The sequence below is a fragment of the Amyelois transitella genome, chromosome 17, assembly GCF_032362555.1.
Source record: "Amyelois transitella isolate CPQ chromosome 17, ilAmyTran1.1, whole genome shotgun sequence".
Classification (NCBI taxonomy): Eukaryota; Metazoa; Arthropoda; class Insecta; order Lepidoptera; family Pyralidae; genus Amyelois; species Amyelois transitella.
The window spans coordinates 5,879,789-5,896,582 of NC_083520.1; the positions used below are offsets into that span (position 1 = coordinate 5,879,789).

The 16,794-nt window shown below is 35.0% G+C and overlaps 3 protein-coding genes across 3 annotated transcripts; all 3 read left to right on the plus strand.

The window, feature by feature from the left end:
- Nucleotides 1-1,377: 1,377 nt before the first annotated feature.
- LOC106141529 (uncharacterized) lies at nucleotides 1,378-3,027 on the plus strand. Its single transcript, XM_013343176.2, has 3 exons — nucleotides 1,378-1,408; nucleotides 1,971-2,154; nucleotides 2,736-3,027. Exons 1-3 carry the CDS (start codon nucleotides 1,378-1,380, stop codon nucleotides 3,025-3,027), a joined length of 507 nt encoding a protein of 168 aa, XP_013198630.2.
- A 294-nt stretch (nucleotides 3,028-3,321) lies between these two features.
- Nucleotides 3,322-4,895, plus strand: LOC106140400 (uncharacterized). Its single transcript, XM_060948979.1, has 5 exons — nucleotides 3,322-3,355; nucleotides 3,425-3,761; nucleotides 3,844-3,906; nucleotides 4,244-4,405; nucleotides 4,856-4,895. The coding sequence occupies exons 1-5, from the start codon at nucleotides 3,322-3,324 to the stop codon at nucleotides 4,893-4,895; spliced, it is 636 nt and encodes a 211-aa protein (XP_060804962.1).
- A 1,802-nt stretch (nucleotides 4,896-6,697) lies between these two features.
- On the plus strand, nucleotides 6,698-11,819 carry LOC132902749 (uncharacterized). The gene is made up of 6 exons (XM_060948981.1): nucleotides 6,698-6,843; nucleotides 7,732-8,420; nucleotides 9,114-9,288; nucleotides 9,614-9,689; nucleotides 9,927-11,080; nucleotides 11,672-11,819. The coding sequence occupies exons 1-6, from the start codon at nucleotides 6,698-6,700 to the stop codon at nucleotides 11,817-11,819; spliced, it is 2,388 nt and encodes a 795-aa protein (XP_060804964.1).
- The last annotated feature ends 4,975 nt before the right edge of the window (nucleotides 11,820-16,794 follow it).

The window sequence follows — 16,794 nt, forward strand, 5'->3', positions numbered from 1 at the left end:
GTTCCGTAAAACCGGTGCGGATGTAGCGAAATCCGCTGCGGAAAATAGCTCGCCGATAAAATATGATTGCGTGCGATCTTTTTATTGCCGCGCCCAAGTCGAGGCCTGAGCGTCTGGAGTTTATAAGTAAACCAAATTGTATGTTTTCGCTGATGATACTTTGTTCTTTATCAGTTTTATATGTTTTCGGGATTGAAACTTCCATTCAAATGATTTATACAGATTTCAAATTATTCAACCAACATTTAGTACAATAACACTCAGAATTACCGTCAACTTCAGATCAGCAAAATTGATGTAAAACTACTTGTATATTTTAATTAAGTTTAGAATGCTGAGTCAATATAAAATTCCGCTAATTTTTTTACCTTTTACTGATAACTTCTTTTTGGAACGGGCATTTCAAAACTGGCTTAGTAGGTATAAAAAGCAATTTTTTTGTAATCTACTGACCAGATTTTAAAGATTTAAATCTGTCATTTTAATTAGATTAACAGTTTTATACAATTAGAGTTGAAACCTAGGGCACAACTTTTAAAACAAAAATAAACTGAAAGTAGATCAAGCTTGTCAAATAAAATATTCCGGCAAAACAAGTTATTCCCGAGGCCTGCGATTTTCCGAAGTGTTTTGGTAGTCCGGGTATCCAATCTAGCAATATAGCACACTTGTTACTACATGCGAACGAAATAACACGCCTAAACTACCTGAAGAAAACTAAAACTATTCGACACAGGAATTTTGACAATAAAATATAAAGGTAAATGTAATTTACAATGATATTTATGTTTTTCGGCAAAAGGTTACAATATAAAAAAATACGTTTAAAATTGTTTAAGCAATATAGCTTACAGTTAACAAAATAGCATTTTAATACGACTTGGATAATAATTAATATATTATTACCCAACTATAATAAATTTATTTTATAATTAAAAAAAGGAATGCTAATGTCTTTCTATCAATATGTATCGTTTGTATGATATGTGTTTACAGATACTCTTATTCTAGATATCGAAGTAAACTAAAATAAGCAAAATACATTGAACGTGATCTGAAACTACTTTCAAAATTATAACGCAAGCAATAATTCAATCAAACGCGGCTTAACCCGGCTCTCCGTGTTTACCAAACAAACCCTTATCACAATCCGATGAGGACCTTATCCTTCCTGCGTTAGTACTAACGGTATATTAATTATGAAATCGCTCGACAAATAGAAAAATCAGTCTAATTGTCAATAAAACAAAGGCGAGTTTCGATCGACAGCATAGTCGCAGCTTGCCGATTGTATAGTTTGGTTGTGTTTCAGCTATGAAGACCGTGTTCATAACAACTTTCATTTATTTTTTCATCAAACAACATTTCCAGCCAGGCATGTGCAGAGATGACGAAAAGATAATGAAGTGTAAGCTGCTGTTTATTTATTTTTTCTTATATTATTTAACTTGATCCAAATCGGCATGTTTAGAGTAAAAACCTAATATAATTTATTTCATGGGTTTTGTACCTTAATAAGGCAAACAATGCCCTTATCAGTTTTTTTTTTTACATTTCTTTAAAAAGTCTAAGTTCAACGTTAAATTTGTAAGTCTAAGCAACCTCAAAGCACCCTGGGGAGTCGTAATGGAGCTGTGGAAACGACTACAAAAAGAACCATGAAAGCCAGTGTCCACAACTAGATTTAGAGCCCTTCGTCGTCTAATGGTCGCTTCTTTAGAAAAACAAAGTACCGAGGTTCGATCGATGAGCGTACATTACCTATGATCCTAATTTAGACTTTTTAGAAAGCGAGCATTTTCTCAGTACCAGTATGCTGTTGGCAATCCTTATAAGTCATTTGTACATGATTCAAATATTCAGATCGATAACTAAAATAAAAATGTTTTCATAATATTTTGTGATATATATTTAAATATAATAAAATATATCTATGTATAATCACTTATAAAGTTTTTATTCCGATCCAGCTTGCTACTGGCCCAATGAGGTTTTTGAACCGTGCTTCGGCGGTTGCGCAGAGGTCTCGTGCGACAACCCCCGGAACCACTTGAGACCGTGCTACCCGTACTGTGAGCCAGGCTGCGTCTGCGAGGACCCTTACGTGAGGGATGAGCGTACGCATCAATGTGTCCTACCACAAGACTGTTCCCCGTAAGTTTCATAGTGATGAAAATAGTAAACACCACCATAGTCTGGTGAGATTTTGTTTGAAATGTACCTACTTGTGCTGCTCGAATCGGTTATTCTCCATTACGTCAATATCAGGTCTCCTTTCCAGTTATAGCACACAGGCCGGGGTCGGCTGGAGTGTCTTTATAAACCTCTGAGGGTATTATTGGCACCCTGAATCCATTTAGACATAGGTACGAGGCGCGTGGGTGGCGATTGTCGTAATATATCTGATTTACTTACGTTAAACCTTTCTCTATATTTTCGTCTCTAAGGATTATTCACTTACACAAGATAAAATAAAAGCTTAGGAAGGTAAGGTCAAATAGCGTAAAACTTGGTGTAAAGTGATATCTGATCACTTATGCCAAGCGCGTTTACTATGTCAAAATCCTCCTTAAATTATCAAAATATTTCTTTGGAAGGCCACGTTTAGCTGCATAGCTTATTAATTTATTCGAGATTTAGAGTGAAGTTACACGTGTTGCTAGCCCAGCTTAAAGAAGCATCCCAAGTTCATAAATGTCCTGTTCATAATATTTCATAAAATATTCTTGTTTCAGGACACAGATGGGCATTCCAGTTCCGACTAAGAGAGTGCCTGTTGACAAGTCGCCTCTCAAATACCCATCGAAACCTCGTATGCACAACAGAAGAGACGATTTTCCACAAGATTTTGAGAATGAAGGGCCCTTCTCCAACCGCGTGGATGAGAGCAACATGAAGAGACCGCAAGATGGATCCCGCATGGGCAATTATTTCAATATAGTGATCGCACCACCACCTATCAAAGCGATCCAACCACGGAAATTGCTGCAGAACGAGGCTTTTGTAAGGTCTAAACACGTGATGTGAAAAACGCTTATAACTTTTTTAATTAAACAAATATTTCGTCACTGTTATTCAATTTATTTTTTGTTTCCCCAAAAGTCACCTTTGATGTTAAATAGTATAGCAAAGTTGTTTTAAAAATGTAAGTATTAACAAAAGGTCACAAAAACTATTTAATCACCATTCATATCAGTAAAAGAAACGACTGCTTCCGCTATGTAGGGTTTCCTTTTTCAAACAAAGTTTTTTTTTCTGATTAGAAACGATTCTGCTAATATCACGCCATTTCAAAATAAGCCACCAACAAGGGACAACAATATGCATAAAGTTTTGCTTCTCGCGCTTCTACTTTGTAAGTGTTTAGGTTTAATGGAATATGATGTAAAACTACATATTGACAATCATCGAAATTATGTTGTAGATAATGTCGTCGCGTTCGCTACGAGACCTGGATCAGGATATGACTACGACAATAATGACCTTGATGGTAATAAAAGGCATGCGCTGCTGGACGACAGAAGGACCTGGAGGAAAAAGGCGTTGTTGAAAACAAATGACTTATCGAGAGACTTCGATGACAGAAAAAATCACGAATATTCTGACCGTTATTCAGATGATGATATGAAGATGAGTGATTCTGAAAGGCAAAGAGATTTCGATTCACCCAGTTTCAGGGGACAGAGGCGTTATGATGATCCTGACAAAATTGCGCCACCAAGAAGTAATGAATTCGCACATCCGCCTGCACCATATTATGGGTAAATGAGTAATTAAGCTGCAATTATAAAATATGATGATTTTAATAATTATTCAAACAATAATGCTAAAATATATTTACAGAGAAAAAATTGAGCCTGAGAAAAAAGCTGCATATGTAATGAACTGTGATAGGCCGCATGAAAGGTACCTACTTTATTAAAACTCTATATCAAATATGCTCCTGCACCATGCTTTTAGAATCAATAGCAATAAACATATATATAACGTTTTTATTCTTTAAGGGGTAGATTAACAACAGACTCGAAAAGAGTAAAATCTGAAAAATAAATAAATAATTTATATTTTACTTTTTGTGAAGTAAATCTTGATAAAACCTGGAGGGCACCGGGCTTTTTGTATTTATTTGTTTATTTTCTTCTGTTGATGGTATGGACCTACTATCTTCTCTCAACTTCCACGCACAATGAGTAAAATATATAAATTTACAGCATAGAAGAATATTATTTTTCTTATGTTCTAGATACGAAGCGTGTTTCGCCGGCTGCGCCGCTATAAGTTGCGACAACCCTCGGGAGCGCCTGCGCCCCTGCTACCCTTTCTGTGAGCCTGGCTGCATCTGCGTCTCCCCTTTCGTAAGGGACGAGAGGACCCATAAGTGTGTCATGCCAGATGATTGTTCCAAGTGAGTCTATGACAATGAAACTTTGCCTACTTGAGCGTCGACGTATGACCGACGAGATGGATCGACGACCTGGTGAAACGGTAAAACGTTGGCTGCACATTGCTTCCCATAGATTAAGGTGAAAATCATTGGCCGAGCAATCTTATGGCTGATATGATGATGACCTATCTAGAGGAACATTGCACTAAGGGATATGTTAACATAAATGACATAGGTATATATATGTGTTTTTACCTACTGAGTAAACACTGCCTAACGAATGGGTTTGGCTAGCCTTCGTTGGTCCTCTGAGGACGGTTTAGCGAACGATTTCATTTGGTCCTCGTTTGCTCGGTGTGCACATAGCTTTACGGAACAGAAAAAAATAACAACAAATAATTTTTCATTTTTGCAAAATAAATTAATGTAAGTTAAGTTGTAGCTTCATTTTTTAATATCTTTTCGTTTCAGGGGATTGAAAGGCGTTCCTGATCTCGGAGACGAAATATAAGTTGATCTGCATCGAGTTCATGAAGAATAAGGTGCACAAATGCTCCATAAAATATTCTAAAAATATTACAGAATAATGTAAAAAATACACGCCAAACCGGTTTATATTGGCATCATTCAGGGTTTAAGTCCTTTTAGAAAATAATTTGCTTGTATTATTTTGATGTATAGTAGAGCTAAATGATGTCTAAAATATTTATTTATAATTAAGGGCTGTAAGGGCATGGTTTATGGAACGAAAAGCGTCCACGCACTGGTGAACCACATCCTAAGTGGTTGGTCTGATGTTTCAATCAAGGATTCAAGAATTGTAGGCTTTTGAAAAGTTCTCTAGGTGCAAGCAGCTTTAAATCAGCCTATTTATGTCCGGTAATAGACTTTTTATGACTGAGATGATGAATGACGAATATTTGGTTTATTTAAAGCCTTTTCCTACTGGGGATATGATTATTTTATTATATCCTTAGTGAGAAATTATCTTGTCTTGTGCGTTTATTTACTAATGTATATTTTTTGTCAAAAAATGTATCTTAAAAATTTTATAATTTATAAAAAAATTATATTAAATCATATCTGTGTGTAATTTCGTTTTATCACCCAAATAGATATTAAACAACGTGCAAGCATACCTATATGTAGAAAATTATTTAAAAAATGTCGAAATCAAGGGAGATACTAAATTAACAAAACATTTCCCCCAGAGTAGAATAAGTCTATTACATACATAAAAAGTACATACTTAGTACGTCATTATTCCTTACGAGGCGACCTCATACTTCAGTCTCAAAAAGTATGTAAAGTCATGCTTAGCTTTATAGCTAAAAATACTAAATATCTAAAATTCACAATTTCCAATTAAGCAGTTACGAGTTGGAACCTATTAAACTTTGAGCTATTGCACGATACTGTATGTCAACTGAATTTTTCGGATGGTACCTAAATTAAATATCCAAATTGTGTATTTTATACAACATTTCTCGCAGCTTCCTACCATTCTAAATGTGTGTGCATGTTTCTTTTTATGTACTAACATGGATTGTTACGTTAAATATTATGAACAGAATACAATCGTGGTGCACGTACGAGGCACACAACATCATTCTTTGTTTCATTTTACATCGGACAGCATTTCATGAAATTGAATATTTATCCAAAAAAAAATGTTACTTTTTTTCACCAAAATTTTATCAAGAACAATATCCGGCTATCATTAGCACTATCTAAAAGTTTTTAAAAGAGTGTATGGAAATTTTGTGGAGATTTACTTTAAAATAAGTAGGTACCTAAAGGTACGAAAAGGTCTTTCAGTACTATCTTTTTACAATTGAAGCGAAATTTGTCTGTAGAAAAAGATAAGTGGCAGATAAGTATTCCATGTCCGTCTATAATATTAAGCAGTTGACGTATGATTTTTCTTTTACGACTTTACAATAAGGTATTATCTTTTCAATGCTCGCATTGTGTGATTGTACGCGTACCAGCTGCAAACAAAAATACTGTGCCAAAACACTTTTCCATTGAAATCGTACGTCTCGGGTGTTGACATTATAGTTTTAAAGTTTCCAGAAAAATCGGTGTATTTGTATTAATTTCTTTTTTTTAACCTAAGGTCAATATGCGGTTGACAAAAAACTGTGAAATTCTTAAATAACAATGAAAAGATCAATAAAATGGATATTTTTTGTGTTTTTGCAAAGCATCTGGCTGACGGCGGCACATAAAGTGAGCGCGCCATTTTTTGGTATGTGAACTTAATAGTTGATCTTTTAATCTCAGAATAATTATTTGTTACGATGCTTTATAATGAAATTAATAAAATATGTTTGCACAGAATGTGGGCCACATGGCAGATTTGAATACTGTATTGACGGAATACCAGGATGTATCGTCGGATGCCATTGCCATCCGGGCTACTATTTTGATACAGAAACAAAAGTATGCGAGCCTAAGTAAGTCTTCAATAAAAGAATAAAAAAAAACTACAGCAATAAATAACGAGAACTTTTTAAAATTTTTTATAGAGTTTTACTGAACTATGTTCATAATAATGTTTTCTATCATAATAATATTTACCGGTTACATCCTCAACTTTCTGGAGAGGATCCAGGGATGTGCCTTAATGACCATGATCCTGGATTAGGTGTGTCAGGTTTTTACACGAAGCGACTTTCATCTGCCCTCCGCAATCTTTTCAGGGGAACCTAACTCATATGGGATCATGGTTATTATATTCCGTTTCCTGAATGTGCAGGTCCTCACGATGATTCCCTAACCGCAAGAGCATCGGTTAGCACACAAACTAATGTACATAACTCAGGAAAGAGTCCTTGTAATATGGCCGAGGTTATATTTAAAGCTGTGCCCCCACACGCATTACTTTGTCGGGCACCTTAACCGTTCGACCACTGGCGCTCTGATTTCCAGCACACCACAAAGTTAATCTACCTCTATTTACCAGTTTATCAACTATAACGACATCCAACGCCGATGAAATAATGTTAATATGTTCTCGCTTGAATATAGTATTGGTTACCAGATAACCTCTTACCTAACTTACCAGAACTGTAGTCTATTTTATATCTTTACTCGATTCTTGAAGGTATAAATGAGACCATTAATAGATTCAAATAGGTACTAGAGTACTTAATTTTTCGGTATAAATGCTTTAAAATACTCGTATATGTAATTTAATATTCATTTAATCTAAAGATTATTTTCTATATCTAATCTTAAGTTTATTTAAAACACTAATATTTATGTTATTAAAGATTTCTTGTTTAAATAAATTTTATTAACATCATTTCTCGAACGACACGCTGATCTGAGTATAATTTCAGTACCAAGCTTAGAATGGACTACAGAAGACAATTTCAGTCAGAGCCCACGCCGACTTTTGTCACCGCAACTGATCCGAGCCCCACACCCACAACGACAGCAAGTTTAATAGATAGAAATGTCGAGGCTATAGCTAAAGATGCCGATGACCTCGGAGACTGGTTGTACAATCAATTCTTCAAAACAATTGAGAATCAAGTGATAAACAAAACAGATGAAGAGAAACAACCAACCAGAAGAAGCGGTTCCAACGCAGAAGCCGGTATAAGCCAACGCAAACTTGGTATCACAGGTAAACCGACGCGAAGAAGTAATACCCCCCAGCGAAGGAATCGTCACAAACATAGCAAAAGATCCTCAAAGAAAAAACATTCAAGAAAATCTTTAAAAAAGAAATTATTACGGATATCTGAAGACGATAGTTTATTTGATTCCAGTTCAGACGATTCTAGTTCGTCTAGTTCCTCTTCAGCGTCATCAGATAGTGATTCTAGCTCGGAAGAGCGTTCGAAAGATCATGGTCGCAAAATTCTCATGATTAATAAAAAGCCAACGGTCCCATTGCCGTCCTTCATCTTCATGCCCAACATGGAAACTCCATATTTCCCTCCATTAGGTCTGCCGGCCCCTCCACCTGCCCCTATGCCTATGTATCCAATGATACCAATACCACCTGTGATGCCATATCCAAGTAAGTGTACATTTATTTTTGTAACTGTCTCCTTCGGTTAATACTGATACTAACATGTTAATACAACGTGTTCTACATACTTATTTGGATTAAACAATATTAAAGCTTATTTACACCAACATCAGAATAACACATCAACATCACAACTAATATTATAAATGCGAAAGGATGTAATAAGTTTGTTTGTTTGTTTGTAATCTCTTCACGCGTTATCTACTGAACCAATTCTCTTGAGATTTCGCGGTATTGTAATTAGAATCTGGACATAGGGTGCTCTCCATTCCCGTTAATACTTTAATTCCCGTGGGATTCACAAAAAACCTGTATTCTTTTGTAGGTGGCGCTAAATTCGCGCGGGCGTACCTATTTTCCTTTATAGATGGCGTTTAAAAGCGCGGGCGGAGCCGCGGGTGAAAGCTAATATAAAATAATTTACATGCGACTAAAGATGGGAATAAAGCAGATGCAATCGATGATGACAATTTATGATGAATCTGACTTTTATCCATCTTAATGTAATCTAACTCGGATTAATTAATTGCAGTCGATAGATAAATAGATAGAATACCCTTTATTGTACATAAAATAATAACAATTAATTCATCCTAAACTTATGCTATAGTAATATAGCCACAAAGTAGTTAAGTAAGTTAAGTTCCAGTAGTTACCTAGTAATCTTTTTTGTCTATCCAGTGATTTCAATGAGTTCATCAACGTCGGGTACAGAAGCTCCACATACTACTGATGCTCCTCATACAACAAACCCACCTCATAACACAGAAACTCCCAACAAAACGGAATCCCCTGAACCCGAAGAAAATAAACCTGATGAAGAAAAACCAGAAGAAGCAGCGCCGGAAGTACGCCGGTACTTATTTAACTGACTTATTCAGTTTACTTATACTGTATACGTAATATTCTTAGCTTCAACCAAATTGATCTTGACTTTACACCTTTACAAGACAAGAGTGAGGCTCCGCTCGTGTAAAGTGAATGATTCGTTAATTTCCCTTCTTGCGGAAATTTTGGGATATTGTCTCTTAATGCACCCCAGGAACCTACATACCAAATTTTAAATCTCTACACCCTGAAGTTTGGGCTGTGCCTTGATATATCAGTCAATGTCCTTTTTCAAATAAATTATTTTGTGATTTGATTGTGTATGTGATGAAAACATTTTAATTTTATTGCAGTGGATACGGTAGAAAATCAGGCAAAGGTATATTCCGAAACAGAGGTAATCAACGACCAAATGCAAAACAAAGATTCGTAAGTTCATTATTATAAATATTCATACATATTAAAACAGTAACTGACCAATATCTGTACAGACGAGATATTGGCAGAAAATTTAAGAAGAAAACTTAGCAACTTAAAATGAAAAGTGGCAAAAATTGTCTTGTTGTGTCTCTAATAAATAAGTGTATAGCATTCCTTAGGAGAACTGAAGGTGTAAACGAAATAACTTTTGTTATTTTTTTAAATATTGATTAATTATAATTACAGATGAAAATGCTACAAGAAAAAATGAAGAAAAAGTATGAGATGTCACAAAGGAACAACTATTTTCCACAAGATTTTAAGGATCCAGAATTTGAACATGGCCTATCAGAATTTGAGCCGAATATGCCTTTAGAATACGAACAAAATGGTAATTCGGAATTCACGTATTCGGATACACATCCTGATCCAGAACTTGGGCCTTACAATCATAACGTCAATTTCAAATACTTATCACAACTTATTCACAAAATGAATAAAACTGATTTCAATCCAACTTTACAGCCACAATCAATAAAACTTCCACGCCAAAATCCATCACAGACTCCTAACTTGATTCTAATCCCTAATAATAATCGAAGTCCTAATCAAATCCCCAATTTAGATCCAAATAGAAATTCAGATCCATATTCGCATATAGATATGGCTTCACTTAACGTGGTCAATGGACCAAACCGTAGACTCGGTAACACCGCGATGCGTATAGTGAATAATACGGCGAAGGATGATTATGCTGATCTAGGAAGACAAATAGCTGCACTTGTTCGAAAAATAGAGTCCAAAGGAGATCAACAGGTTGACATCAGCTTTGAAGGAGAGAAATCTGAGGCAAAGATCCCCCCAGTTATGTTTAACGACAATGGCATGTCATCTCGGTCCTACTGGGAGCGGTTTGCGAGATCTCCGTTTAAAATTCGTTTAGATACAGATTTTAGGCATTTACACAGCAGTGAAGAACTGCAACAAATACAGTTAAATTTGGAAGATCGAATTAATAAAGAAGCTACAACTCCACGATCTTTATCCTTACAACAGATAGAGAACAGGATTAGTGTCATTCAAAGAATAAAGTCAGCACAAGATAAAGAAGATCGAAAGCCGAAGTATAGGAAACCTACAAAACTGAGGATATTGACACCATTAAACATATTGCCTAAAATAAAAAACAAAGTGACATATCATCCGAATCTTGTACAACAAAATAAAACGAAATCTTTATATGTAGCTACAACTCAAGCCAAGAAGCCACTTCCAATTAAGTTAAATTTGACTATGCCTTATCATTCTGAACATATACCTAAGGGGCTCATGAAGGTCTCTGGAACACATAACAAAGTCAATAAATATGCGCAGCGGTTTAAGATTCCTCTAAGTAGCCCGTTACAGCGCGCTGCCGTTAATCAAACCAACATTCCCATCCCAAACAGAAATATACCATATATGAAACCTAAAATAAATAATATGATAAATTCCCATTTATTACATAGTTGGAGTTATAACAATGGTATCTACCGGCACCACGACAATATAATTCATACCCCTACTTTTTCGTATGAATCACCGAATAAACCTTCATCCTATTTCGAACACCAAATAAATCATTTTGATTATTTTGATTAATTGTAAGTAATTAAATGTCTTATTATTAAGTAAAGAATAGAATCTGTTTTTTTTTTCATCTTTATTAAGGTAAATAAGAGTAAATGATCCCGACCTCTGGTAACCCTGATAAAATCATGGCTAATTTACAAGTTTAAAATTCCTCAAGTACTACTTTCCTCATTCGACACATTAATACGTACACAAAGGACAATCGGACAAAAAGGAATCGCATCCACTGCTATCTAACAACAAAGCACATAAACGGAATTATTGAAACGATGAAATGTAGTGCTTGCTCCACAATTTTGCCCGCGATAATCCTGTGTAGCTTTCTTCACAGACAATTTAATTCCTATTTCATAATACAGGAACGACTGCATGGTTCCAATTGAAGTAGCGCTTAGTGCAGAGGGATGCATGCATGATGCGGGCGAGTGCAAGCTTGCAGACTGTTTGCCATCAACGAATGAGCCCGGGCGAAAGAGATGCGATTTCAAATTTGGCCGGTTATTCTGAAACGCAACCGACACTGAACAGAATACAAATTTGACTGTTATTTCAAACAAGTTTAAAAAAAAACATGCAACGATTTTGTAGCTTATGTATTTTTTTGTTATTGTACTATTTTGTTAGAATCCTATTTAGTTTTTAATAAATAGCTTAATGTTTGCTATGTTAATATGAGCAATAAACTTAAGTATAAAAAGTAATAAAACATAGGTACATTTTGGAGTAATTATTCTCAGTTGCATTATCGATTAATGGTGATCCTTAGTTTTTAACAGCATTCAATTTTTTTAGTTTTAAGAATGTGCTGAATGGACATTATTTTATTCAACTTTCACAGAATCAACCGGTATTTTCATGCGCATCCTATTACAGTTTAAGTTTACTCCAAAATGATTGCTTCAAAATTTAGTGCCTCAATGTTTTGCTTAATCACCGGTTTGCGTTTAAATAGTAAGTTTGTAGAAAGTTTACATAGAAAATAGAAACCTAAATTATATTCTTTTGTCGATGACCGTATGAAATTGAATTGTTTAATTTGGTTAGTCGCTTTAAAAACTAAACTTTTCGTGTAAGTAAAAATATTTTTTGATGATGTTTTTCGGTTAAGAAGTAGGTTAAATCAAATTTTACATTTTCATCATTATTTTGTTGATACGTAAGAAAAGTTCAGAACCAGACATATTTTTCAACCACAAAATGATTTTGTCAATCACAATGAACAAAATCTTTATGCCATATAAATTTTTACTTTCAATAATAATGGCCACCCCAATAACCGTTCGTTACTGCGATACCTGTTTAATCATAACTAACGTTATTTGACTGTGTCGTAGTAGGAGCACGGGGACAATCCGATAATATACAGTCGCAATAACCATTTCCTAGGAACTTACATGTGGTAACGACCCTAATGCGAGTTCTATTCAAATCGTCAAGATATTGTATAATTCACAAATATCACAGTATTCAAAATACTACCTAACATAGAAATTGCTTGTAATAAGTGAATCAAAATTGCAACATGCTATCAGTGAGACAGCCTGCAAAATCTTTTAACGGCATGTAAAACAACTGAGATGTAACCACCTTTAATGAAAAAAGAAAGTATGATAAGTATATTTTCGTCAATATCATGATACCTACCTATAAAATGATAAATGAAAACATCAAAAAGTTTTATATACCTACTCATGATACAAGATCAGACAAAATCTCAAGATTAAATTAAATTCATGTGGTTTCCGGCACCAATAGAATAAGAATAGGACTACTCCATCTCTTTCCCGTGGATGTCGTAAAAGGTGACTAAGGGATAGGCTTATAAACTTGGGTTTCTTCTTTAGGCAATGGGCTAGCAACCTATCACTATTTGACTGTTGGCTTTTTCTACCCCGGTGGGAAGGGATATAGACGTGAATATATGTATGTATGTATGTACAAGTATGTTAATAACATTGATGTGGTCAAAATAATCAGGCGAATAAGTACGTAAGGCGAGTAAATCTTTATTTTTATTGTAACTCACTTTTCTTTTCATATAAGCAAAAACTTATCTACCCTGTTTCAGAACAAAAAAAAAGTCTGCAAATTGAATCCGTGCAAAAAGTTCTGTATTGGTATTCGACAGATAAGCCAGCTGTCAATTTTCTTTGTATTTGATTCCAGCGATGATTTGATTGTTACGAAGTTGTCTACGCAAAATACGATGGACATTTTGTATGTGTTGTTCGTTTGACCTTCGTCAGTCAAGCTTGACAAGTTTGGTAGTGCAGGTCTACTTAGTGGTGAAACGGTCACTTTTAACTTAGGTAATAAAAATGAAAATACAAAACTTTTTATCAAGTATACCTGCTTTTTTCCTGGACTAAATATGTTCATTCTATAACCATATAATGTCTATAAAACATTTGAGAAGTAGGACTTACAGCACGGATAATGTTTAAAATCATAACACCAACCCGCTAATTGTGGCAGAGATGTGTACGTGCAAAAACATATCTCTGCCTATCCCTCCGGGAAAGAGGTGTGATGTTACGTATGTATGTATGTATGTATATGTGCGTGCAAAGAAGCTGCCAAGCTTGATTTCTTAAATATTGTACTAACTTTATAATACCAAGGTTGTGAATATTTCTTATTTCTGTCCCCAATTTTTATCTTTTTCCATTTTTAAGACATTAAGGTATGGGTAATTAATATTCAATTTAAGTCTAAATAAGCACATCCAGGCGGTTTAGCTTGTATATCGAGCCTAAATCAAACTAACACGTCACTAAGGAATACTTAACAAAGAAACGGTTCGACGGATATTTTTTCTTATTTTTCCTTTCCCTTGGCGAAGGCAGAAATATTTCTTGCCTTTTGTTTGTAGCTAACTTGATATGGTTAGTTAAGCACGTTACTTTACCTTCTGAAATATTAATTTTTTCTCATGTTCTGATTTGGGTACAAAACAATGAAGCAATTTTTGCCTTGAACTTATTTTTGTTAAATAACTTAATTTTAATATTTTACGTATCCACAAGAAATATAGTTGGGAATGAATAGTATTTAAAAAAGAATTGTAATATTGCTTTTATATATAAGATACCAAGTTATATTTGATAGATTCAAAGCATTAGCATCTTTTTAAAGTTATTGGTTCTCAAAGTGGAACACCCTCGGGCCCTCACGTTCCGAAAGACCAACTCAGCCACCGACCTCACTTCACTTGAAACGGGTCACTCGGCCCCTACAAGGAGGGCCGGCTCTTGGAAACTACATAATCCCTTACTTATTTTCAATATTGTTTTTATTCCTATAAAACCGATTAAATTATTATATAATCACTACTTACCATTTTCTTTTTTTATTTAAAATCAAATAATATGAATACAATTACGCATAATGCATAGCGATAAAGTAAACCATATAAATGTATACATGCTATACTTACAGTTATTTAAATAAATTAAAGATAGAAGGTACTATGTCACTTCAGACACTTTTCAATTCCAAGGAAAACTCATAAGGAATCTACAGACTTGGAATACAGCCGCCACGCGTGCCAAACAAAATAAGTGTTTTCGTCCTTTTGTTGTTCCAATCAAATACTGCGACGTCGGAAGCAGGCTGAATGTGTGTACTTGCACATCGAAGTTCGCTTACAAATAGGGTCGATATTTATTTGACGCGCCATCGCCGAGCTTTCCAATTTTCATATTTCCCACGGCGGCCCGCCCCACATCGTATCTACTAAATCTCCTTCCGATATTTTTATGAATCGAAATTGATTTACAACACTTGATACCGAAAACGTTTCCTCGATTTTTTTCATACAGGCTTGCCCGACTCGTGAAACTGTCATGTTACGAGCGTAGCTCAGGGAAACGACGATATTAAAAAGATAGATACCTTTCAACCGCAGAATTATAAACCAACATTTTCATCGAAAGTCTTTTCTGAGAATTACAGTTCGAATATTCCACTTTCAAAAGCAATAACTGTAAACAGAATAAAGGAAAAACCGCAGAGCATTTCGCTTGCGTTACAGCGTTGCCGTAAAAGGAACGTGGAATAAGCTGAAGTAGTGCGATGAGAGGGACTGCCGACTCAGCGGCGGAGCCGGGAGCTATTTCCCTCAGGCCTGTTTACGGAAAGCACCTCGACTCAATCTGCACCTCACGAATATACGGAAACAGCCAGCGTAATGAACAAAACGAAATGCCTACGCAACTTTGGCCCCAATGTATTTACGTCAAAGCGAAACAAAACTTGAAACTGCCGCCAGTTGGAGTTTCGAGTAACGCTTTATTTCAGGAATTCGTAGAATATAGGCAATCAGGAGACTAACATAGGTCTTAGAATATTTAAGTCATGCAAATATAAAACTTATCAGGGTAGACATGGCATAGTGACATAGGGTACAGTCATGAAAAGATTTGTGACATTTACATAAAATTATAATAACTGTCTGTATATAAAGTTGCGATTCATACACACACATTACAGAGTTACGATGATAAGTTAGGATAGTGCGGGTAAGTTAATTACATTAATTTACATATCTGTGCGTGCGCGAACTTTCAAGAGCTACTTCTGCCGGAAACCTCCATCTAATCCTACACCAGATTACAATTAGATGACGGTACGTTTTTTAACAAAAACGGATAATATTATTCCCTCAAAAATTTAATTTCCTGTGTAAGGACAGGACTTATATAGGTCTTTTCCCTTGACCGTATGTAATTGAAAGTGATCCGCGAATTAATTATAACGTAGGTACATGTTTTGATGGAATTACCTCGTCGTGTTCCCACTTAATTCCTTTTAATACCAATGCCAATAGGTTCTATTTATTACATATGTTTCATTTATAGATTTCAGAAACCCTGAAATTTTTATTTCCGGAATACCTACTTCCTTTTTTATTGAATATTGAAGGTGGTGAAAAGCCACTTTGAAGAATATGTCACAAAGGAAAAATCAACGAAACAAAGACAGCTTTATTGACATCACAAAAATGCGTGTTGTGATTCAGTAATGTAAATGTCGCGGGTTATTGCGAATAATAAAAACGCGGCGCAAATAAAAAGAGTAACAAAGAGAAAAACGTGAAACTTGTGACAGTCACCGCAATCTGACAATCAAGTAATTTTGAGGCCCCGGAGACGAACAAGTACATACACCAGAAAGTAAAGTCATGCTACAAACAGTACGAATACCTCTGTCTTACAAGTAGTACGCAATTTTGCAATTTTACCTAAATCATAAGGACTTTGCGTAACTTGACATGACGTTGCATGTACATTTGTACAATTGAAACAAAGACACAAACAAGCCCAATTTAGAAACTCGCAAGTTATCAGATTTTACTCCCGTTTGTTAAACTTCTCTAAGACTTCTTGTTTATATAAAGAAAATTCAAAATTAAATAACAAACTGGCATGAACAGCTGTAGAGAAGTTTTTCAAAAACTACCTATCAATAGTAGTAAAAAAGG

Excerpts from the sequence above, each read along its gene's own strand:
- LOC106141529 (XM_013343176.2), top strand. The coding sequence starts at position 1,378 with ATGTGCAGAGATGACGAAAAGATAATGAAGT. Across the intron at positions 1,409-1,970 it reads TGACGAAAAGATAATGAAGT|CTTGCTACTGGCCCAATGAG; the intron begins GTAAGCTGCTGT and ends ATTCCGATCCAG. Across the intron at positions 2,155-2,735 it reads CTACCACAAGACTGTTCCCC|GACACAGATGGGCATTCCAG; the intron begins GTAAGTTTCATA and ends TTCTTGTTTCAG.
- LOC106140400 (XM_060948979.1), top strand. The coding sequence starts at position 3,322 with ATGCATAAAGTTTTGCTTCTCGCGCTTCTACTTT. Across the intron at positions 3,907-4,243 it reads TGTGATAGGCCGCATGAAAG|ATACGAAGCGTGTTTCGCCG; the intron begins GTACCTACTTTA and ends CTTATGTTCTAG. Across the intron at positions 4,406-4,855 it reads ATGCCAGATGATTGTTCCAA|GGGATTGAAAGGCGTTCCTG; the intron begins GTGAGTCTATGA and ends TTTTCGTTTCAG.
- LOC132902749 (XM_060948981.1), top strand. The coding sequence starts at position 6,698 with ATGAAATTAATAAAATATGTTTGCACAGAATGTGGGCCACATGGCAGA. Across the intron at positions 6,844-7,731 it reads ACAAAAGTATGCGAGCCTAA|TACCAAGCTTAGAATGGACT; the intron begins GTAAGTCTTCAA and ends GTATAATTTCAG. Across the intron at positions 11,081-11,671 it reads AAGATTCCTCTAAGTAGCCC|GAACGACTGCATGGTTCCAA; the intron begins GTTACAGCGCGC and ends TTCATAATACAG.